This window comes from Kalmanozyma brasiliensis (assembly GCF_000497045.1).
Source record: "Kalmanozyma brasiliensis GHG001 unplaced genomic scaffold PSEUBRA_SCAF4, whole genome shotgun sequence".
Lineage (NCBI taxonomy): Eukaryota > Fungi > Basidiomycota > Ustilaginomycetes > Ustilaginales > Kalmanozyma > Kalmanozyma brasiliensis.
In genome coordinates this window covers 255015-277925 of record NW_015961981.1, presented here as the reverse complement: position 1 = coordinate 277925, position 22911 = coordinate 255015, and the positions used below count along the sequence as shown (strand labels likewise).

The 22911-nt window shown below is 57.7% G+C and overlaps 9 protein-coding genes across 9 annotated transcripts; 5 read left to right on the top strand and 4 right to left on the bottom strand.

Annotated features, from left to right (window-relative positions):
- Positions 1–285: 285 nt before the first annotated feature.
- PSEUBRA_004774 (WD40 repeat) lies at positions 286–1569 on the top strand (the record flags this gene model as incomplete). The annotated part of the gene is made up of 1 exon (XM_016438266.1): positions 286–1569. The coding sequence occupies one exon, from the start codon at positions 286–288 to the stop codon at positions 1567–1569; it is 1284 nt and encodes a 427-aa protein (XP_016290743.1).
- A 417-nt stretch (positions 1570–1986) lies between these two features.
- On the bottom strand, positions 1987–4533 carry PSEUBRA_004773 (Protein kinase domain protein; the record flags this gene model as incomplete). Its single annotated transcript, XM_016438255.2, has 1 exon — positions 1987–4533. One exon carries the CDS (start codon positions 4531–4533, stop codon positions 1987–1989), a length of 2547 nt encoding a protein of 848 aa, XP_016290742.2.
- Positions 4534–11521: 6988 nt separating this feature from the next.
- On the top strand, positions 11522–12256 carry PSEUBRA_004772 (NADH:ubiquinone oxidoreductase-like, 20kDa subunit; the record flags this gene model as incomplete). The annotated part of the gene is made up of 1 exon (XM_016438270.1): positions 11522–12256. The coding sequence occupies one exon, from the start codon at positions 11522–11524 to the stop codon at positions 12254–12256; it is 735 nt and encodes a 244-aa protein (XP_016290741.1).
- A 322-nt stretch (positions 12257–12578) lies between these two features.
- PSEUBRA_004771 (GOSR2/Membrin/Bos1) lies at positions 12579–13364 on the bottom strand (the record flags this gene model as incomplete). The annotated part of the gene is made up of 1 exon (XM_059465463.1): positions 12579–13364. One exon carries the CDS (start codon positions 13362–13364, stop codon positions 12579–12581), a length of 786 nt encoding a protein of 261 aa, XP_059320450.1.
- A 627-nt stretch (positions 13365–13991) lies between these two features.
- Positions 13992–15032, top strand: PSEUBRA_004770 (Methyltransferase domain protein; the record flags this gene model as incomplete). The annotated part of the gene is made up of 1 exon (XM_016438264.1): positions 13992–15032. One exon carries the CDS (start codon positions 13992–13994, stop codon positions 15030–15032), a length of 1041 nt encoding a protein of 346 aa, XP_016290739.1.
- A 956-nt stretch (positions 15033–15988) lies between these two features.
- Positions 15989–17299, bottom strand: PSEUBRA_004769 (Derlin; the record flags this gene model as incomplete). The annotated part of the gene is made up of 1 exon (XM_016438253.1): positions 15989–17299. One exon carries the CDS (start codon positions 17297–17299, stop codon positions 15989–15991), a length of 1311 nt encoding a protein of 436 aa, XP_016290738.1.
- A 279-nt stretch (positions 17300–17578) lies between these two features.
- PSEUBRA_004768 (Zinc knuckle CX2CX4HX4C) lies at positions 17579–18919 on the top strand (the record flags this gene model as incomplete). The annotated part of the gene is made up of 1 exon (XM_016438262.1): positions 17579–18919. The coding sequence occupies one exon, from the start codon at positions 17579–17581 to the stop codon at positions 18917–18919; it is 1341 nt and encodes a 446-aa protein (XP_016290737.1).
- A 35-nt stretch (positions 18920–18954) lies between these two features.
- On the bottom strand, positions 18955–20820 carry PSEUBRA_004767 (Peptidase M20, dimerization domain protein; the record flags this gene model as incomplete). The annotated part of the gene is made up of 1 exon (XM_016438249.1): positions 18955–20820. One exon carries the CDS (start codon positions 20818–20820, stop codon positions 18955–18957), a length of 1866 nt encoding a protein of 621 aa, XP_016290736.1.
- A 276-nt stretch (positions 20821–21096) lies between these two features.
- Positions 21097–22683, top strand: PSEUBRA_004766 (uncharacterized protein; the record flags this gene model as incomplete). The annotated part of the gene is made up of 1 exon (XM_059465462.1): positions 21097–22683. The coding sequence occupies one exon, from the start codon at positions 21097–21099 to the stop codon at positions 22681–22683; it is 1587 nt and encodes a 528-aa protein (XP_059321562.1).
- Positions 22684–22911: the final 228 nt, after the last annotated feature.

The following is a 22911-nucleotide window of genomic DNA, read 5'->3' as shown; positions in this document are numbered from 1 at the left end:
TGCGGTCAGATCGGAGCCGATTTGCAAAAGACGTCCTTGTGTTAAGCCATCACTTGCGTCTTTGTTCCAAAATTTCCGCCGAATCGAGAGCGATGTGCGGAGTGTTGGGCGCAATGACGAGGTGCGTGTGCGGATGGGCCATCTCTCGATTCGGATGGGCTGTGCTCATCTCGCAATCCCATCCTTCTCCGACCTCCTCACCATCATCTTCAAACAATACTGGGAGTCGACTGCTAGTCCTTCCATCTAATCCAAACCTACTCGACCTCCCACATCTGCTCCACCATGGCTAGCCAAGTCCACCAGCTCTCCCTCGGCCCTCTGACCGCGCACGCCTTCAACGCGGACCGCACCAAAGTGGCCGTCTCGCCCAACTCGAACGTTGTGCACATTTACGCCCAGTCTTCTTCCGGATGGACTCTCGAGCACTCGCTCGCGGAGCACGACAAGCTCGTCACGGGCATCGACTGGGCCCCTTCCTCCAACCGCATCGTCACCTGTTCCCAGGACCGCAATGCCTACGTGTGGCAGCTCCAACCCGACGCCCAAACCGGTGCCCAGGTATGGAAGCCTACGCTCGTACTCCTTCGTCTCAACCGCGCCGCTACCTTCGTCCGATGGAGTCCGAACGAGGACAAGTTCGCCGTCGCCTCCGGTGCCCGCATCATCAGCATCTGCTCGTTCGAGGAGGACAACGATTGGTGGGTCGCTAAGCACATCAAGCGTCCTCTTCGCTCCACGGTGCTGAGCCTGGATTGGCACGAGAACAACGTGCTCCTGGCAGCAGGGTGTGCGGACATGAAGGCGCGCGTGTTCAGCGCCTACATCAAGGGTGTGGATGCCAAACCGCCCGGTAGCGTGTGGGGTGAGCGCCTGCCGTTTGGCACGGTATGCGGCGAGTTCGGCACTCCCAGTGGCGGATGGGTGCACGGTGTGGCGTTCAGCCCAAGTGGAAATGTGCTGGCGTTCGTCGGGCACGATTCGAGCTTGACCGTCGTCTACCCAGCCGGACCGGAGCAGCCCCCGGCAGCTACGCACGTCATCCGCTCCCCCACGCTGCCGTATGTAACGCTGACCTTTGTGTCGGAGACCTCCCTCATCGCTGCGGGCCACGACTGCCAACCCGTCCTCTTCCAAGGTGATGCTTCCTCCGGATGGACGCTGGTCAAGTCACTCGACGCTGCCGGTGCGGCTGCTTCGAAGGGTGCCCCTCCTCCCCCTCCCCCGAAGGCCCCAGGCCTGGCTGGCCCGGGCAGGCTCAACAACGAAGCGTTCAACCGATTCAAGTCGGCCGATTCGCGCGGTGGGTCCTCTGCCCCTGCGCCCGCGACGAGTGGCAGCGTCGCCGGTGCTCTGGGTGCTGTAGCGGGCGCATCCGTCGCTGCGGACGGAGAACTGCACACCACCCACCAGAATACGATTACTAGTGTCAGGCCCTTCGCGGGAGGCAAAGAGAACGTTGAACAGGTCAGCACCAGCGGTGTCGATGGCCGATTGTGCATCTTCAGCGTCGCCCAGGGTACAAACGTCGGTGGGATTCAGAAGGGCTTGTCGAGCATGCAGATCTAGTCTCTGGCGTCACGATGTAACAATTGACTTGTTCTTGCATCCGTTTGTATTCACGATGGCAACGACCCGAGCCAGGACGAAGGTTCAAGATTGTTGTCACTGTTGAGCGGTAGGGTGACGCTGAGCCGGTGGCGGACCCGGCCTAGGACGCTGATCACGATGCAACCTCACCCACGCTGTCCAGCTTGCCCGTTCAGCTTGAGCCACGCGAATCACACAAGAGTTGCAAATGAAGACCGGACTGAGATAGCATGCAACGCGACGTGCGAGGAGAGAGAACTACAAATACAGCGTCACCGATCTTCCCCAGTGGGGCTTGAGAATTGACAACGAAGGGGAACAATGCGAGGAACATGCGAAGAAAACGACAAAGGATGCAGAAAGATGCGAGAGAAACGATTCGGAGTTTTGCATGGGTTAAAGCGATGCGGGAGCGAGTTTGGCAGCGCGGACCTTCCAGGCTGTGCACACCCAGGGGTGATCCCGGATCTGGGCGATGGTGGCGCGCTTGTCGGGGTCGACCTCGAGGCAGAGGAGGAGCAGGCTGAGGGCTTGTTCGGACCACTGGCCTTTGGGTTTGCTGATCCGACCCTTGACTGCGGCGGCGGGGTCGGGGAAGGGACATTGGCCAGACAACAGGATCGACAGTAGCACGCCCAGACTCCAAATCTCGGCATGGGGCGCACGATACGGCTTCCCCTGGAGAATCTCCGGAGACGCAAAAGTCATGGTCCCAAAGAACCTGTTAAAGTACGGTTGAGGCTTGCGAACGTCTGTGATGACCGCAGAACCAAAATCGATGAGCTTGACATTGAAGTCGGCGTCGACGACGCAGTTTTCGTCCTTGATGTCCCGATGCGAGATGCCGATGCGGTCGAGGTGCCAGACGGTTTCGACGACTTGGGCGAACACCCAGCGAGCCTGTTCTTCGGTGAGGCGCGAGTGCTGCTCGATGCACTCGAATAGGTCGCGGCTGGTGCGGCGCATCATGGGTGCTGGACGGAGACCTTTGGCAGGTGCAACCGGCTCCGGGACAGGAGGCTGCCACGGCGTTCCATGAAGCTCCATCACGAGGTAGAAAAAGTTGCGATCATCGAACAGGTCAATGAACTTGACGACACCCGGGTGGTCGACGACTTTGAGCACGAACGCTTCCATCGGGATGACGCCGAGTTTGGGATCCCGCACCCAGCCGTGGGCGGGCACCTTGTCCTTGAAGATGAACTTGACGGCGACGTTGAAACCGTCGCTGTTGCGTTTTGCCGCGACGACAAAGCCGAAGCCTCCGCTGCCGAGCTCGTCGCCGAGCGTGTAGGAGGATGCGAAGCGCGGGTGAAGCTCGTAATCCGCCAGATGGCGCGCCGAGACGGTCTGAGGAGGGACCGGCGCGCTGAACGATTTCTCCATCGCGGGCGCCTTGAGCGCGTCGCATGGCGATAAGAGCTTAGCGTCGGGCTTGGGCATCGCTTCGACCATGGTCATGTCGGGTTGCGAGGTGGACTGCTCGTGCGCCATGGGCTCCGGGCTCAGACGCTGGTCGATCTCGATCTCAGTCTCTTCGTCGGCAAACGAGATCTTCATCGCCGGTGCTGACAGTGGCAGCGGGGCATCAGCGTTGGCATCAAGACGCTGCGTCTCGGCTGCGGGGGCCGTGGGGAAAGCCTTGTCGAGATTGAACGGCTTGGGCACGGCCTTGTTGCGCGTACTCGACTTGAGGCGGTTGGCGCTGAAGGATCGCGAGAGATCGGCGCCACCGCCGAGGAGGTATTCTTTGGCGCGCAGCTTCTTGCTACTTGATGACGAAACGCTGCTGCTGCTGGAGCTGGACCTTCGCTGTGCGATGACCGATGCCTCCTCGGGCAGACTCTTGGCCAAGGTGAGCGGAGAGTAGGGAGGTGTGAGCAGCGTCGAAGGCGAGCCGAGGGTGGTGCGGCCAGCCGAGAGCTCCTGCGCGCGACGAGGGACGGGAGACCCAGTGGAGGCAGGGTCCTCGTTGCTCTTGGACTTGCCGTGCATGCTGACGCTGGCAAACTCCCTTGAGAGCGGAGACATGCCCAAAGAGCCGTGTCGCTGCAGAGGAGCACGGACAGGTCTGGACGGACGAGGGGTGCCGGCGATGGGGTAGGGGAGCGAGCCTCTGGAGAGCTGAGGCGAGAGGGAGGAGCGGCGGCCGGCTTCCTCTTCGCGCATCGATCGCTCGCCTTCGCCAAGACGCTTGCTCTGCTCGTCCTCCATCATGGAGGCGACCAGCGGAGTGGGAGGCATGAAGGGGCTGACGGGAGTTCCCGTGGCAGCACCATCACGAGCGCCGAAGAAGAGAGAACCGCCAGGAGTCTGGGGGAGATTGGGGCGAGAGAAAGCCGAGGGTGCCAATGAGGGCAGGCTGAGCTTGGGCTTGTTGGGACGGTTGAGTGGAGAGGACGGCGATCGGTGAGGTCCAACCTGAGACATGCTCTTGGGCGAAACACTTTCGGTAGATGGTAAGCGAACCTGTGATGGTGATACGGAGGACGCGTCGATGGCAGCGGCGGTGTCGGATGGTGTGCTGCTGCTGGTGTTGGTGGTGGGTCGAGTCTTTCTTGCTGCGAGAGCCTCGGCGAGCAGGTTCTTGACAGGACGAACTGCAGCCGGTGCAGATTGTTTGTGAAGACCGAGGAGGTTGAACGAGTCGTTGTGGTCGTAGAGCTGGTTGGCCGCGAGGCTGGGCTTGAGCGGTGTGCGAAGGTCAAAGCTCGAGACGGAGCCCAACGACTGGCTGAGCTCGGGCTCGAAGTCGAGGTCGCCCGTACTACTTGATGGCGAGATGGAGTGCGAGGACTGAGATGAGGTCATGATGGGAGCAGCGACTTGGATCATGTCGGGGTCGCACTCCATGTCCTCGGCGGGATTCCATGCGTCTTGTGTAGCGGCCATGTGATTTTTTAGAGCCGAGTTGGCCTGGGATGACAGGGTCGAAGCCAACATCTGCGATTGTCGAGGGTTTGGAGTGGAAACGAGGTCAGCATATGTTCGAGCACCGACAGAGCGGCTTAGCCGTAGATGGGTGGACTTACTGTGAGATTGTGAGCGAACTCGCAGTGCAGAATCAGCTAGGGCGAGACTCTAGAACATATGCAGCAGTTGAGACGGTGAGCAGATGAGAGCCGGAAGCATGCGATGCTGCTAGAGCTGGAATGTGGTGATGATGCGGGCGAGAAAGTGGATTGCACGTTGAGCAGAGAGGCAATAAGCGGACGTTCCAGACGTAGCAGCTCTGCTTTTGTAGTTGGAGATGGCGACAGGCACGACGAGGTAGAGGTGGGGCGGCGAGACAGGCAAATGCGGTGGTTGCTGATGAGGTCGACGAGATGAGAAGCAGCCGATCGGTGTCGGTCGAGAATCTGAGTGTAGCGATGCGATGAAGTTGTAGAGACGTGTGGTGAAGCGGTGATAGCGACAAGGCTAGTATCGGTTTGGTTGGTGATGAAGGTGGTGGTGATGGGGAAAGCAGAGGGGACGAGGATGAGCTAGCAAGCCAGATAGGAATCTAGGGTGTGCTGTATGAGGATGCCAAGGGAGGATGCTCGCCAGGAGGATCGAGCGAGGTTTAGAGCGTGTGAAGGCGTCTAGTCGGAGTTGCAAGCCTGTCTGCCAGAGGAGAGGGGAGGCGTGCGAACACTGTAGCAAGCGAGGCAGGCACCCAAGGGGTAGAGCGGAGGAGAAGCACTTGCAGCGGATTGTCGAGTGAGGGAGATTGGGAATTGCTGGGTGTCTTTGAAGTGCATGCCCAGAAAGCGCAGGCTAGTGCATGGACAAGCGCAAGGGCAAGCGCAGGTGCAGGTGCAAGTCGGCAATCACTCGCTCTTGACCTCGTTGCCCGCTGACCGTCTCGTTACACTTTGAAAGCTGTGATGGATATGAGATCCTCGCACACTGCTGGCAGAGACCAGCTATCCAGCAATTGAGGGTCTCTACCATCTATCAAGGGTCAACGAGATAATGACAGCAGCGGTATCGAGGGCGACGACGGCGGTTGCTGTACCGAAGAGGTTGACCGCGTTCGTGGTGCTGTCGACGATCGCGCGCTGGCTCAAGGCGAGAAGACCGACCAGGGCACGAGCGGACAGCAAGTCAGTTGGCAGGCACGCTGCCATCGAGTGGGCCAGACTGAGCGTGTGTCCGCGGTTCTGCGCTGTGCTGTGCGTGAACCTCAGAAAGCGACTTAAAAATCGCCATTTGAAATTTAAGGGGCACACCACCAAGCCAGGCTCGAGACACAGCAAGCAAGTCAAGCATCGAGGCAGGGACTCAGAATAAATTCATTTTATCTTGCCTTGACTCAACACTGCGCTGTGCTGCCTGCCCAAAAAACGGCCCAGAAAATAGATCGTCGATGCAAGTTGAGTGGGAAATTTATTGGGTGAGAAAAAAAGAAAGCTTAAGCGAGAGAAGCGAGGCTGAGAGGCTGGGCTGTTGCGGGCGGGAAATGGACAAATTGGCAATTTGCAAACGTATCTCGAAGATCGGTCCAACGATGGTCCGGCATGCTTCACTGTTCGCCTCACTTGAGCCGGATGCCCACTTCCCCGAGGCAGGAACCTTCTTTGTCCTCGCACAATGATGTCTTCTCTCGGTGAGCGAACTATGAACTGTCCATTGTCAGCGAAAGATCATTGTCACGGTAGGACCGTGGCAAGACTCACAACCAATGAGAAAGAGAAAGACATCTCCATTTTGAGATGTTATAGAGCGGGCGAGGCTGGCGAGGCGTCGACGTGGGCAATGCATGGCAAAGACCATCATGAGAACAAAAGAGAGAGGCGCTTCCTTAGGCGATTCGCTTCGAGCTTCGTTGGCTCTGCCCCCTCGATTTTGACAGTTGAAGTTCTGCAAGCAACAATTCTGCTCCTCTTGTCGCTTATCCGTTCCGGTTGAGCCATCCTACACCTCGCTTGTCATTGTATTGCAGCGCTAGCACGCAGCCCACAACGAGGGCCCTGTCGTTCTCGCTCGTGGCAGCATCTCCCTCCAACATGGTAGCTCTCGATCTTGTCGATGCTCATCGTCGATCCTTGGAATGGACAGCATGCCGAGTGAGCAAGAGCCAAATGATTTTTGGTCCAGGCCAGGCTCGGGGCAGGCTACAGCGGCGTCTGCCAAACTATAATTCTTGGAAAATCGAATTTGACCAGATTGCAGGCTGCTGGTGCTGGTGGTGCTGGTGCTTGTCTGGGTGCTCCCTCGAACAGCTTCCCCGCTTCATTTCACCATCTCGTCTGTCCGAGCGTCCGACGGCATTCAAGATAGTTGTTCCGTGTGAGTTCGTTCCTTGTCCGCCTCTCTGTCTTCCGGACTGGCACGGGGAGCTCCTTGCACCTTCTCCTCGTCATCGCTCGGACTCATCCTCGGACTAGGCCGAAGCTAGCCGCTTTGCCCGCCCGCTGTTGTTGTCTCAACTAGAAGATTGGACTTCCTTGTCAAGGCGATGCGAGACACAGTGATTCGAGCAAAGCGAGCATCTGGCGTGCTTTGTGCAGGCTTGCAGCAAGCGACATTTTGCACCCCGTGGCTGAAGTGTAACATCCCTTTCGACATTTGCACGCTCTCACTAAGCTCGCCACGATCCGTCTCGGCTGTGCCTCTTCGAAGCCATCGTAGCGCTGATCTTGCAGCTCGCCTATCCACTTTGACAGCTACTGCCATCGATGGTGGTGTGATAGCCGCAAGCGGAACAGGGGTTGCACCGGTCAAAGCTGCATTGCCGTCGTGTGTCCATCGATGCTGTCGTTGCAGCAAAACCAGGGCTCTGCGGTTGCCGAAAATTTCGCAATCCGTTTTTTGACCGCCATCGCAGGCTGCTGCTCCGTTTCGCGATCCACTGCAGCTGAAACCAGCGCAGGCGGGGCTGATACCCCCATCGTGCATGATCCCTCCGTCCGGCAAAGGCCTTTGCTTATCTCTTCGTCGATAGCACAGCCGTCACATCCGACGACCCACACGTTTCCACCATTTGCCTCTCGCCAAGGTATTGTTCGATGTGATCTGCGCGCCTGACGTGCATGCCGCAGAAACTAAGCGAGGCCGGTCAAGTTCTTTTCCAGATGGTTGTCGCAGGCTGGCCATGGCGACCATCGAAACCTAAATCGAGGGTTCCTTAGAAGCGCGCTTGACCGACCCACGTTGACCATCGACTCGCGCCTAAGCGCTGCCGTCCCGTTAGGCGACCTTTGCCTCTCATCGGCAACCTAGCCTCTACGCCCGATTAAGCAAGATCGCCATCGTAACACTCAATCAGCTCGCGCCTTCTCGTTCGACTATCATGACCTTGGTCGCGGGTTTGATTGGGACCAGGAGGGGCATGGTGTGCAGGGAACAAATTGGATGAGCTCTAAACTCGGTCCCGCCTCATGCCGGTCCGGAGTCCTGGCCCGGTCGCACGATTGTCCGCGCCCATCGACATCTCTCTGAGCAAAGAGGCCGCCTTGAGGGTGCGGAAGGGGAGCTACGAAGACCGAGTAAAGCGATGGCGGCTCTTGAATGCATCGGCCTTGCAAATCAAGACGCCACCGACGAGCTTTATTCGAGGAGACAAAGAAAGGAGAGAAGCAGCAACTTCCTACCCTTTTCATTCAAATTGGCTGCAAAGTAGCGGTCGAACTGCGGGGAGCTGGACGAACATTCGGCCAGGGACTCATCTTATCGGCGTCTCTCGTTCGAGCGGCACTTTCGATGGATAGGAATGATGAATCATTCGTCGTGCCGCAGGAGCAGGATCAGAATACAGAGGACGCAGAGGCAAGATCGGAGAGGCACTATAAGGTTTTGAGTGTGTAAAGACAAGGTTTGGGTAAAGCGACGAGCGGGTCAACTGCAAAACGATTCGATAGCAAAAGGGCTCGGCGATAGCATCGTCACCGAGCATCGCCTCGAGCTCTGGAATTCTCTCACTTCCATCAGCGAAAGTGTCGTCCGGCTTGTTCGGTCGATAGCCATGCCGAGCTGACCCAGGAACATCATGCTCTGGACGACGAGCATGAGCATCAAGAATCACGCAAACATCAAAAGCTCTCGCTCGGAGTGCGGCGTTCGATCAGCTGCAATTGCTCCTTGCAAACATCGGAAGGCTCGGATCCCTCTTACAATGTCGTCACATGTCCAAGCCTGCGCACAGTGAAACGGTTCCTTGCAGCCGTCTACTGGCGTACCACGTTGACCACCAACTCCACCAGACTTTCGCAGATCGGTCGATCTCGCTACCTCTGCGTTCCCATGCAACCTCCCCGCCCGCCCATCGAAATTGCGCTTTCCGATTTGCGTGCCTTGAAAAATCGGGAAGCGACAGAGGAAGAAGTTTAATTTACGCGAGAACCGAACGCGTCGCCGTAATTTGACAGCTTGACGTGTCGTGACGTGACGCCAAAGTGCCACGATCGCCGATAGACGAGGTGGCGATCTGTCGAACGCGTTTCCCTGCTCGTGTGGGCTTGTTTCAGTCGTCCGGCAAACCTTATTTGAATTTTCCTCCCTTTGTTAGGCCGTTCCACGTCGAAAACTCCAAAGCCTCCCTCCTCTCGGACCTCTCTTGTTTGCGAGGAGAGTGTGCTTGACACAAGACGCTTGTTCCTGCTTGCTTCACCCACGTTATCCGCGCAATGTGGTTGCGGGAACAAGCTGCAGATTGTGGGGTCAGGCACACGGACCAATAGCCGCCGCTAGAGCCACTCTGATCCATCGCTGGCGTGCGAAAACACGGGATCTACTTGCAGCCCTCGGGCAAATCCATGCGGCTAAAAAGGACTTGCAACCCTCGAATTACCCTTCCGTCGGTGCTCAACTTTCCCCGGATCAACGCGCTTCGCTGGCGCCTCGCGGCAAATGGAACAAGCCAATTTGAGATTGGGGCAGATCATTGGGTGCGGTGAGGAGATGACGAACTGGATCTTGACCGGTTTCGCCTTATCGTGGACGCATTTCGGCTGTTCAAGATTGCAAGCCACACCGTGCAAGCGAAAGCCGAGACGCTGGTTAAAGTGATTCGCAAGCGCAGGCACAGCCTTGGTGACGTCCGCGAAGGCAGGCAATTTGGTCCAAATGAGCGAGATACGGCGTCCGGAGTCGCCTTGCGCCTCGCGCGATAGAGCCCAACCGAGAGGCGAGAGGAAAGAGAAGGCGGAGTGGCGGGGCCGAGAGCGGGGAATCGGACGCGCTTAACCGAAGAGATGCGTTGGCTCCGACCCAAATCCTGGTCCGAGTCCTCGTCTTGTGTGTGGGGGCGAGATTGCGAGTTTGATCGGCTCTCGGCACCAACAAGGCAGAGACTGCGGTAGCGTCGCACACCAATTGGAAGTATCGGCACCATAGCAGGCACCATGTCGATGTTCGCTCGACGGCTCCGAGTGGCTTTGCTCTGCGGGTCAATGTGTGTAATGCAGGAAGAAGGGGCCATCCTTCACCTGTACCGTGGCAAGCCGCTCAATCGCGTGTGAATGGCTGCCATGTGGGCGAAAGACACACTCCCACAGCTTCCACTTTGTCTCACATCCAACACCACAACCGCTGACCCGTCGTTTCCGCCATGTCCAGCAAAGCAACAACAACTGCATTTCTTGCCAACAAAGGCGACATCCCCCAGCGGCAATGCAAGCGGCTCGCAAAGTGCTCTACAGCAAAGAGCGGCTTAGCTGAAGACCCAAGATAGAGAGACTCCATGCATAGATTAAATGAGCGCTGCTCCCTTGTCCGAGGCCAAATTGCCTCTCCGCTTAAGCGAATCTCAATCTATGCTTATCGCGTACTTTCCCTTCCGCCCCGCCCCTTTTCACATTTGATGATCCGACGGCGATCAAAATCACTGGTGGCCTTACGCTGGTTCGTAACCTTCGGTTGGTGTTGTTCTTCGAAGCGTACCAGAGATGGGTGGTGGGCCCAAGCGATTGAGTGCGAGCTCTGGACCAATGGATGAGCGCGGGGGAGATCCTTGGTGTCGACCTCGCAAACGGCGACCCGGTAGACTGGCAGGCCGGGGCAGCGAAGCCAACCCATCGCTCTCCACTGCCCCGTCCAGTTCACGCTGTTATCCTCTACTTGTGCGGTACAAGCTTGCTCGAATTCTATAGCGCCACGCACACTTCTCACCACGCCAGCGTCTCGCAAGCCACATAGACACACGTGTCGGCCGCCAGAGGAACGGAAAGACCCCCTGGCCCGTCCTCGCGCTTGGCAGCCTCGTTCTTATCCACACTTGCCACACCTTTGGGCGACTCGCAATGGAACAATGGATACGGCCTATGCGGCCTATGCATTGGGCCCTGCGGGAAAGCCAATCCGTCGCCACTCTCCGCGCGCGCCAATGCACCTGCGAGACCCTTGGCCGAGCGAAGAAAGACAAAGTTGAAGCGCCGCTTGGAATTGCAAATTGCGCTCAAAGGTGTTGGTTGTTTCCTACCTCGCGCTCTTGGAGCGCTAAGCTGAGTCGCAACGAGGTTGAACCTCAGAGCCGCAAGTACGAGGTCCTGTGTTATGACTGTTGGTGGTCACGGCTGAGCTTGATTTGCGTCAGACGCAGGTCCGAGGGAACCTGGATCCAGGATTGTCAACATTGGTATCCATTGCCATGCAGACGGTGCCTGGCCTGGACTTCTTCGGCATAGCGCAGGAGGTGTCGCGAGCACACTGCGAAATATTCTGACATGTTAGGCCCAGATAATTCTGTCAATCATGTTACACCGTGATGAAGCTCGCAGCATTTTAAAAATCATATCGCACGAATCGATGACGCGCGCCAAAACGGATCCGAAATTTCGTCAATGATTGGTAATGAGAGACGCTTCAGCGAGGTGGCTTTGCTGAGCGGCTGCAGCCTGCAACCACGCCGCCGCCGCTCAACTTCACTATTCTTCGTCGACATCATCCAGCTCATCACCACCACCGCAACCCACACTCACCTTCACACCAAGGCTGAGCGTTTGCAAAGATGGCTTCGCTTCGCTCGCTCTCTCGCGTCGGCCTGTCGGCCAAGCCTACCATGGCGCTCGCCCGCTCGTTCCAGACATCGACCATCAAGTCTGTACCCAAGGTGGCTGCTGCTAGCGCTGTCACTGCTGGTCCGTCCAAGCCTTCCGCTTCGCGCAGCATCTCCTCCTCCGCACCCGCCAAGGATGCCTCTCCGGATGGACCTCTGCCTCTCATGCCCGTCGCCAACCGTGGCTCGAACCAGCTTTCATTGGAGACCCCCAAGAACGGCGTCGAATACGTCCTCTCGTCGATGGACAAGATGGCCAACTGGGCACGTCAGTCGAGTTTCTGGCCCATGACCTTCGGTCTCGCCTGCTGCGCCGTCGAGATGATGCATGTCGCCACCGCGCGATACGATCAGGATCGTCTGGGTGTTGTGTTCCGTGCCTCGCCGCGTCAATCGGACTGCATGATCGTCGCCGGTACGCTCACCAACAAGATGGCACCCGCACTCAGGAAGGTGTACGACCAGATGCCCGAACCCAGGTGGGTGATCAGCATGGGTTCTTGCGCCAACGGCGGTGGATACTACCATTACTCGTACTCGGTCGTCAGGGGGTGCGACAGGATCGTGCCCGTCGATCTGTATGTGCCCGGTTGCCCACCGACTGCCGAGGCGCTGCTGTATGGCTTCTTGCAGCTCCACAGGAAGATCAGGAGGAACAGGAAGACCACGCTCTGGTACCGAAAGTAGAGAACAGAATCGCATCGGGCGTCGTGCTCATCCAACATGACGAGTAGTGCCGACAGCTTTGTTCCTCGTCCCTGCAATACAGCTTCTCTTCTTCGATCAGGATTCCATCTGCCTTTTAAACAGCAATTTGATCTGCGTGAGAGATGGTGAATCAGGGCGTTCGCAACAGAATGCGTCCTTAGGAAGCAGTCAACCACAAGCTTCTGCCTTGCTCACAGAAGCTTTTGGCTACCGTCGACCCACACGCAGGCTTCTCAGAACCACTCTGCACACACGAGAACGTGAGCCTCTTCTTTGCAGCAGTTCATTGCCTCCCCCCTCGTCACCCAAACCACTTGTAGATATACCAAAAGCAGACCAACGTGAAAATCGCCCCTACCGCAAAAATAATGTTATCCTGCAACGTCCTCCTTTCGATATACCCGATGACATCTCTGCTCAACCCCAAGGTGTTCGCTGCGTCTCTCAACCGTCTTTGCGTTCCCTTGAGTATCCCTCTTTGTTCGACGAGATTGCCGAACACTTCGCGACCCTGGGCTATGAAGGCGTCCAATTGTTGCTCGGTCTGTTGGATGAACGAGTGTTCCCTCAACGCGTGGCTTTCTCGTGCCGAAAACTCCGAGGAGCCGAACATGGCTGCTGCGGAAGCGTTCATCTTGTATGCCGCTAGCGGGTCGGTGGGTGGTGAGGCGGCCGAGTTGCGAGCGTGCAAACTGAAGGGAGACTCGGCGATCCCGCTTACGCGCCGATTCGCACTTTGACCGCCAAACCCCGGATTGGTGGGCGATCGTATTGATGAGCCACTACCATGGCCGTTGGCGTTGGACAAAGCACCTTTCGTTTTCAACCGCGCCAATTGGGAAGAGAGCTCCGCATAGTCCGTGCGAAACTTCGATACGCGTGTGAGCGCCTTTTCCTGCTTGGACTGGATCAGCTCCTTTTTGGCCAGGTTCTCGTACTCGTCGATCGTCCGCTCGAGGGAGGAGAGCGAGACGGTGACCGGACCGAACGATGTGGATGGCGCAGAATCGCCCTCCGAATCGATGCGCGAAATGTCCGATTGGATGGAGGAGAATTGCCGTAGCGCTTGGTTGTATAGCGAGTTCATGGTGAGGTTGTTGTGAGCGGTGGAGTGTTGGAGTGCAGAAAATGGAACTTTATGCTGAAGCTGGACGCGGATCAACGTGTGTGCTGTTCTCGAGCCTGATGTTCGTTCGTCAATAGATGCCGCTGAAGGCAAGAGTCGTGGTTCCTTGGAGGAGATTCTCGCGAGTGACGATTGCGCCGCGTCCGGCCTTGGGTAGTCGTGGACTGGGGTAATCGTGGACGTGGATGGAAGACAAGTAAGAACGGCAGGCCTCAGTGCATGCGTGTGTGTTGGTCTCGCAGCGCGTCATCGAGCTTCGTCGTTTAAGCTGAAACGTGCGTCACCTGCCCAAAAATAAATCTAGGCTTGTGAGATCGAAGCAAAATGCTGAAGACTCTTTTTTGGGCCTCCACTGAAGGCATCAAGAACCCTGAAAAGGATGAAATCTGCACCGACGAACGGCTCTCGAGCCATGAAGATTTGCTGTCTTGGAGAGGGTTTCTTCTTTTCTTGAAATTTGGTTTTCTTCTTGAACTTTTTGTGGTGCGCCACGCAGACGAGCGTTGCAGCAGAACGGGTCCAACAGCATAGACTCTCTCGCTCTCTCTCCTTGCGTCAACCATCACCATCTCCCCCTAACGATTCAAGATGGCTTCCACTTCCACCAACGGCGCTGCCGCCGGCGCATCCACGTCGACTGCAGACATGACCTCCAAGGACTACTACGCTGACTCGTACGCCCACTTTGGCATTCACGAGGAGATGCTCAAGGACGAGGTGCGCACTCGCTCCTACCGCAACTCGATCATCAACAACCCGCATTTGTTCAAGGACAAGATCGTGCTCGATGTCGGATGCGGTACTGGTATCCTGTGCATGTTCGCTGCGAAAGCCGGCGCCAAGAAGGTCATCGGCGTTGACATGTCCAACATCATCGACCAGGCCAAGATCATCACCGAGGTCAACGGCTTCAAGGACACCATCACGCTCGTCAAGGGCAAGCTCGAGGAGGTTGATTTGGGGCTTGGCCCCAACGGCAAGGTGGATATCATCATCAGCGAGTGGATGGGCTACTTCTTGCTCTACGAGAGCATGCTCGACACGGTCCTCATGGCCAGGGACAAGTACCTGGCTCCTGGAGGCATGATGTTCCCCGACAAGGCGACCATGTACATCTCGGCGATCGAGGACCAGGAGTACAAGGACGAGAAGATCGGTTTCTGGGACGACGTCTACGGCTTCAACTACTCGTGCATCAAGGACATTGCGTTGCGCGAACCCCTGGTGGACACGGTGGACATCAAGAGCGTCGTCTGCGACCCTTGCGCCATCAAGCAGCTCGATCTGCTCACCGTCACAAAGGAGGAGCTCAGCTTCGAATCCGACTTCACGCTCAACGCAACACGAGACGACTACGTGCACGCCTTCCTCGGCTGGTTCGACATCAGCTTCGACGCCTGCCACAAGCCCGTCCAGTTCTCCACCGGCCCGCACTCGAGGTACACCCACTGGAAGCAGACCGTCTTCTACACCAAGGACGTGCTCGCCGTCAACCAGGGCGATGCCATCACCGGCAGGTTGGTCTGCAAGCCCAACGAGAGGAACAACCGCGATCTCGATATCACTATTGACTACCAGGTCCAGGGCGCCACCGCATCGTCCGGTCACATGGAGTACAAGATGTCCTAGAATCGACTCTGCTCTCCTCCAAGAGGACCTCGCATTCCTGTCATGAGCGGTCCACTCCTCCTTCTTTCGCTGTGTAATTAGGCTCTCGCACTGTTCTCTCTAGTAACTTGATATAGACATTTCTCTTTCGACGGTGGGATTTGCGATCGCAAGCGGGACCGCAGGTGTATGAATCTGAATCGTTTTCTTCGATGCAGGTGTCAGTTGGTCGCAGCAACAGTCTCGTCCGTCGCATCAGACTCGCTTGTCTCATCAGCCTCATCTGCCGCTCCAGTCTGGTCCGTCGCATCAACTTGATCTGTCGCTTCGCCCTCGCCTTCAGTGCGCGGTCGCTTCCTCGCCCCCCCTTCTTCCTCTTCGATCTCTCGAACCCGTCTAGCCTTGAGCTTCTTCAACTCCTCCTTGCCGCTTTCGTCCAAATTTGCTTCGTCGAGAGCGATCACCGGCGGATGGACGACGCGGCGCCACTCGCCGTGTGGGCCGGGGAGGACCGAGCTCGGGTTGCTGTCTCTCGGCAGTTCGCCGGTCCAGCAGCAGCACCCGAGGGCGTTGAGCTGCATGTACGCGAGCCAGGGCTTAGTCTCGACCAAGTCAAAGACGTCCGGGTCGGCCCAATGGCCTATGTCGTTCGAATCCGATTCGGGACGACTTCGCTCGGGCTCGTGCTGCGAGAGATTGGCTGCTTCACAGAGAAACTGCGTCTCCTGTTCCGCCGCGTATCGGGAGGGGTGCAAACCAACCCTGTCCGCTGCAATACAGATTTTGGTCTCCACCGCAGAGTCCGTTCGTGAGTCGACCCAGAGTTTGATCAGCGCATGCTTGCCCTCGTGAACCAGACGCCAGTGCTCATTCCGAAGTGCTTGCTCGCCATCGCGCCTTTGCTGCTCAAACAACTTCAACCTCCTTTCCTGTATAATGTGAAACGCTCTGATTCGGGAGATCCAAAGAGGAACACGCTAATCGCCTAAACGCTGACCTCCCGTGCCCCAGCTATACCCTGTGCTTCCACCGCTTTTGCCAGCATCGCCCTCATCGTCGCTGTCTCTCGCTTTGCCCTTCCCTTTGCCTCCCTGGCCCCACCTCTGTTCCGCCACCGCGCCGCCACTCGAACTGTGATCTTCCTCTTTCGCCTCCTTGCCTGACCCTTGCTTCTCGGCGAGCTGTCCAAACGTGAACATGTTCGACTGGCCCGAGGCGGCGGCAGTCTTCCTCAGATTGGTGGTCGAGTCCCCAGCCCCCGGTCGAGCGTTGAGGCTTGTCGTGCCTGGTGTGTTGGATCCTGCCGCCTTCGCAGGGCGTTCCGAAGCGTTGCGTCCGACGATCGAGTTCCCCTGCGAGGCACGCAATCGTCGTTCTGCAGCGGCGAGCATCTCTTCCCTGTTTGGACCGGCGTTGGTGCGTGTCGAGGTGCTGCGGCCAGCAAAAGGGTTGACGGCCGACATGGTCGAGCGCACGCCTGCGCCTAGAGCAGAAGCGATGCTGGTTGGGCGAGGCGTTGCACTTCCACTTGAACGGTCCGACAGGCGGTGTCCCCGATCGCGCGCAGCATTCCAAGCGGTCCCTCCAGCGACACGCCTTGCGTTCCTGTCGCCCATGGCGTGGCCTGCGAGTGCTGGATCGACCGAGTCTGGCATGAGACGGTAGAGGAAGCCTGGTGTGGGGATGTAGCTTCCACCTCTCCCACCGCCTCTGCCTCCTCCGCCGCGGCGAGCAGGAAGCACCTGGTCGAGCAGCCAGTAGACGTAGCCGGCCAGCAATCCGGTTCCACTCTGAATGGCCAACCCTGGCCCACCCTGCAGCAAATCCAGCCCGATGTTCACATATGGCAGCCATCGTGCAGGCACGTTGACCATGCCGAAGAATGATACGATGCTGCTTGGGTTCGCGCGTGCCCATACATACACAAGCGCATTGAGCAAAGGCCCGAAAAAGATGGGCGACCCCAGCGGGTAGTTTGTAGCCAAGATGATGACGCCCATGACAAGCAGCGACCAGGTGTAGTCGGCAGTGCGCCGCCCGAAATGGTTGAGCTCGAGGTCATTGCTGTTGCGATAGAGGATGAAGAGGTCGAAGAGGAGCTTGAGACCTCCACCGCCGTAGAAGAACGAGGTGAAGATGCGGTGGATCTCGTACTTGCGTGTGACGAGAGGCCAGAAGAGGGCGAAGCGGTAGGGGCTGGTGATGGCGAGGATACAGGGAAGGGTGATGGCGCCCGTAGCAGCGAGCATGAGCCGCGTTACGGGCGGTATCTTGCGTATCTCGTCCATCGTTTCGTGTTCGCGGTGCGGATGGTGGTGGTGTGCGGAAGTGACGCGGGGTAAGAACGAGGCTGAGCAAGCGTTGGTCGACGTGGCCCAAACTCGAAGGCTTTCGCCTCCACCAGGTCGAATTTTCCAAGAATGTTAAGCTAGAGTTCAAGAGGACCCTGAAAGGATGTCGTTTCTGCAGAAGAAATTTTGGCAGCCGAGAAATTTTGGTGGCGCCTAACCTTCTTGTACGACTCTTCCTGTCCAGACTCCATACAACCAACTCTGGAACCAAGCACCATGACAAGATACACCAAGCTGGACGGAAGGCGGTCGCTCGCCAAGAAGATGGTCGACTCGGACAGCGAGCCTGAGTCCACACCTGTCGCCACGCCTGTCAAGGCCGCACCACCGCCGACTCTCGAAGATCCCGCAGCAGAGACACCATCGAAGGACAAGAAGAAGGATAAGAAGGATAAGAAGGACAAGAAAGAGAAGAAGGACAAGAAGAACAAAGACAGTGGTGACGATGTAAATGAAGTTGCTGTCGACGAGGCTCAGGACGAGGCGCAACCCACCGAGCCAGTCGCATCCACCTCAGCCTCTGCAGCCGAGACAGATCAACCAGCCGCCGATGCCGAGCCACCTACCGTAGAGAAGCTCCTCAAGCGCGCCAAGCTGCTCAAGCTCAAGGCCAAGAAGGCCAAGAACGAGGAGAGCAAGAAACGCTTCCAGAAGATGACGCGCGACATTGAGCGTCAGGTCGAGCAGATGTTTGGCTCGTTCGAGTATGGCCCCAAGGGTCAGCTTATCCGTCTCGGCGCGGCTCAGTCGGATACCATGTGTCAGTCGAGGCACAAGGGCGAGGATTGGTCCGGCAATCAGATGGGAGGTGATCGGGGATGGGGTGCCCGTGGCGGCGCTGCTCAGAGCTACGGCAATGGTGGCGGATACTCGAACCAGGGCAGCAACGGCAACGCAGGGTGGGGTCAGACAGACGAACAGCGACGCATGGACCGACGAGACGCTCGACGTGAAGAGAGGGCGGACCAGCGACAGTCCAAACTCAAGTGTTTCGCGTGCCGTGGTATGGGTCACTCGGCAAAGGACTGCCCGAACGCGCTCGACGCTCAATCGATCTCGCTAAAGGGAGACGCTTCCACCTCGGACACGCCCATGATTGGTCGCGATGCGGTAGGAATCTGCTTCCGCTGCGGCTCGACCGAACACACGCTTTCGAAATGCCGCAAGCCTGCGCTCAAGAACGACGAACTACCGTACGCAACCTGTTTCATCTGCCACTCGAAGGGCCATCTCTCCTCCAAGTGTCCCAACAATGCCGGTCGCGGTGTCTACCCCGAGGGCGGATCGTGCAAGCTCTGCTCCTCCGTAGAACACTTGGCGAAGGACTGCCCGCTGTCACTCAGGAACGAGGGCAAGAGCACCAAGGGCGATCGCGAGGCCAAGGCGCTGGTCAACCAGGTCATCGTCGGATCGACAAAGGATCAAGCAGCAGGCGGAGACGAGGATGACTTCCACAGTTTCGCAAGGAAGCGCGCTCAGGTGGACTCGGAGGCCAAGGTGGACAAGGCAAGTCCGTCAAAGAGGCAAAAGAGTAGTGCCAAGGTGGTCTCGTTCTAGTCCTCGCATCGTTTGGAATCTATTTGCATTGTACTCTACAACTCTGTCTGCGAGCCTACAGCCTGGATGAGCAACGAGTAGAATTCTGTCGCCTTGACCAGCCCGTGGATGCTGGTTCGCTCGTCGACCGTGTGGATGTTGTCTCCCTGGCCTTTGATTGGGAAGGGCTGATCTGAGCCCGGGCTGAATCGGAAGATGTGCTTCGTCAGCTTCCAGTAGCTCTTCGTGTCTGTGTTGCCGCCCATCACGTCTGGTGCGACGAGGATATCGTCCCACACAGCACGAATCACGCCCTGCAAGAGTTTCCACGGGGCGTCCTTCGGACCGATCGGTGTGAACGGTGCGGGCTCCAGCGGCGAGTCGAATGCATCCGACAAAACGATTTTGCCAGCAGACGTCTTTGATGACGAAGATGGGATGAAGTTCCATGCCGGGCTATCGCCTTGCAAGTAGAGCTTGAGCTTCTTCGCGACTGGTTGCAGGGTGTGGAAGATATGGCGTCGCACCTCGTCCGTTGAAGACGATACGTCAATGCGGTGATTGATGACCGTCGACGCTTGTTCGGGCAGAGCATTGATCTTGACACCGCCAGAGATGAGATCGACCGCTTGAGTGGTCTGGAAACCGAAGCGCTGCTCACGGTCCATCAAGGAGAGCAGCTTGGCCGCCTGCTTGTCGAGCGACTTGTCCAGCCAGCCTCTCCCCCACTTGCTGCCCTTCGCGATCTTGCGTTGCATCCGCTCGAGCTTCTTGAGCGCCTTGCTGAGCTTTGCGTCTGCCTTAGGCGCATCCCTAGTGCATTGCAGGTATTGCAACGCTGGCGTGACTTCCTCGGGCTTCTTGCCCGCGAGTTGAATGGCTGGCTTGTACGGATTCGCCTCGATCGCCGTGATGAGCTGAGCGAGCAGGCCGATCGACGTGTGGTCTCGCGGCTCGGACGAGTGACCACCTGCAGTGTGGACCGTGATCCTAGCATCGAGATATCCTTTCTCGGCCACATTCGGCGATGCAACGGCAATGCCGAGGCCGAGATCGATTTCGCCGCCCTCGTCGACGATCATCGCAGCTCCATTGTCGCCGTATCGCTCGTAAAGGAAGTTGGCGAGCTCCACACCACCTTGCGTGCCTGCGCTCTCTTCGTCAAAGCCGAAAGAGCATACGATTGTGCGTTCGGGCTTGAAGTTCGCGCGAAGCAGAGTTTCAAGGGTCGCGAGGATCGAGATGAGCGAAGCCTTGCAGTCGCCAGCGCCTCGGCCCCAGACCAGACCGAGATCGGCGTCGACGAAGCCGGAAAAGGGCGGATGCGTCCAGGCTGAGACGGTCTCCGGTTCGACCGGGACGACATCTTGATGCGCCATGAGCACGAGCGGTGGGAGGATTTCATTTGAGCCGGGGAATGTGTAGACGAGTCCCCAGGTGTTGACGAGCTCCAACTTGATGCGAGAGTCTGCCGCGTGGATCAGAGGGAACGCGGATCGCAGGTAGGCGTGGAATGGTGCAAAGACTGCTTCCCATCGAGCAGGATCTTGAGTTACGGTAGGCCAGTCATCGCCAACAGAGGTGTCGACTTGAACAGCGCCGGATAGAAGGCGAGCGAGATCTGAGCTGGATGGCAGCTCTATTGCGTCGGTGCTGTTGCTGAGACCGGGCGTGAGCTTCGAGGTTGGCAGCTTGAACGGAGGCACTTGCGGACATGCGTCATTGTGCTGACTCGAGGAGAGGCCGACGTTGTCAATGGACCATGGAAAGATGTCCAGCGCAATGTCTGCGAACAGCCAAAGGCAGAGAAGCAAGGCAGCGCAGCGCTGAAGTGTCGTCCGCCATAGAAGTCGACGACGGGCTTCTTCTTGTGTGCTGTGAATCGTCGGCAGACCAGCCTTGATCTGCTCGATCTGACCCATGATTGCGAGGTAGCGCAAGCTAGTAGTGTCGATGCACGCACATGCAATGGCTGCTGCAGATGGTGAACGGGACGCAGACAGTGGCAGACGCAGATAACGGTGTCGAGTCGTGTGCACGGTCCTAGGCTCGTACAGGGTCCAGAAGCGGAATTCGAAAGCTCCGCATACAACCACGATGTCTTTGGACCCTGTTCCTCTTTCTCGATTCTCACTCTCCTCATCATCCAGCTTTACGCCGGGTCCCTTTGCTTGCCGTCTCAATGCAAGAGATCGGAAATGAATGGCGCCAACGGATCGAGAGACAGGATACCAGCGCTGCCTGCTGAGGTTCTCGCTCGCATCATCGCAAGTCTCGTACCAGCTGTTGACCCGAATGCGTCGACGCTGCCTCATTTGGCGGGTCTCGACTTCGACTCGACACCCGCACTGCCACCATCTCCGAACAGCGATCTCCTGGCCGCTGCGTCATCCTCTAGATTACTTCATGACATCGCGACTCGGATGCTCTATCGTCGGCCACTCCTTCGGACATTGAAGTCACTCAATCAGCTCGCTGCCACCATCACAAGCGAAGCCGCACAGCATATAGACCTGTCGTCGTCGAGCAAGAATGGCGAAAGCAGTCACGCTACGCAAATTCGTTCCATTCAGCTGCCGCCAGGCGACGGACTTCTTCAGCCAGGCGATACCCTCGCCGAGCAAACATGCTACGTCGACAGCCTGCGCACCCTCTTCCAACACGCGACTCGAATAGACTACGTCTCGCTAGAGCATCGTCCAGCCGGCGCTGCGTTGCTCGAGTTCCTCCGCCCTTCGACCGTCTGCCGTCCTCGTAGAATTACGCTCTCGAACCTGTCCTTCTCTGCGCCACCGTTCTCGACAACGCAGTCCCTCGCGCCGCTTTCGAAAGTAACACACCTGCACTTGATCAAGATTGTTCCTCCACCAGCGCTGATCTCATTCCTCGTCGGCGAGCAGATCAACGCCGAAGAACAAGGCAATATTCCTAAGAGTCTCGCCGCAGGCTTGTCGCCGCGAGAAACGCTGGAGTGTTTGCGCCTTTCGCTGCTGCCAGCAGACGCATTGGTAGATTTCGACGCCTACATTGCGTGGAGGCGGGCGTGGAAGGTGTACGAGAAACTGTCGGCTCAGCAACAGGCGCGCGAGCCCGCGCCACGAGCTCCTCGTGGCCCAGCAAGACGTTTCGCCGTCCAGGAAGCGTTGTACGATCTCGCTGTACACTCACATCGTCTGCCGAGGCTGCGGCTGTTCATGCTCGAGCTCATCGCCTTGTCACCCTTGATACATACCGACTACCAGGCTGAGAAGCCGGCAGGAAGGCGGGCTGCGCACGAAGATGCACACACCTTCTTAGACGCCGCTAGATCCTCTACAGATGTCGAGGCGCCAATACCGGACCCGAACGCATACGAGCGCGATAGATACTGGGCACAGATTGAAGACGGCAAGCTGGCCTTGACGAAACTTTGGGCCGATTCTCAGGAGGCTTTCAGTGGGCGAGTCGACATTCGTGTCGTCGCTGCAAGGCCGAATGGCCACGATCGTAGAGAGGGCTTTCAGGACTTTGACTGCCAGGCGCAGCACGAGCCTGACAATCTCGGTGCAATTTCGTCGAACGGAGATGCAAATGGCTTTGCAACGACGTACACAGACGACGAACGACCAGGAGACGCGGGAAGCTGGGCAGATCCGGACGTCTTCTCGCTCGTTCGGACGGCCCCGCATCTTTCATTCAGAGCGCTAGGCGGATCGGCGCCAGGCTGGTACTGGACAGGCGAGCTTCCTCGCCAAACGAGACATCCGTCGCCATTGACCTTGCCGTCGATTGTTTCCGGCTCGTAGCTCAATAGAAATACAAGTTTCGCTAATCGCAGCAGGCTGGACGAGCTTTCGTTGTGTGAACAAGTCTGTTGTCGTGTGTCTCTGAACGTATTGGCGGTCGATCGCCAGCTGACGATCAATTCAAAGAAATCCGGCTTGACGAGATCACACGAGCCACCAAATTTCGTGATCACGAGCGAGAGCACCTTGAAAGCGATTCTTCTGAGTCTGCATAACCGAGGGGCGTCT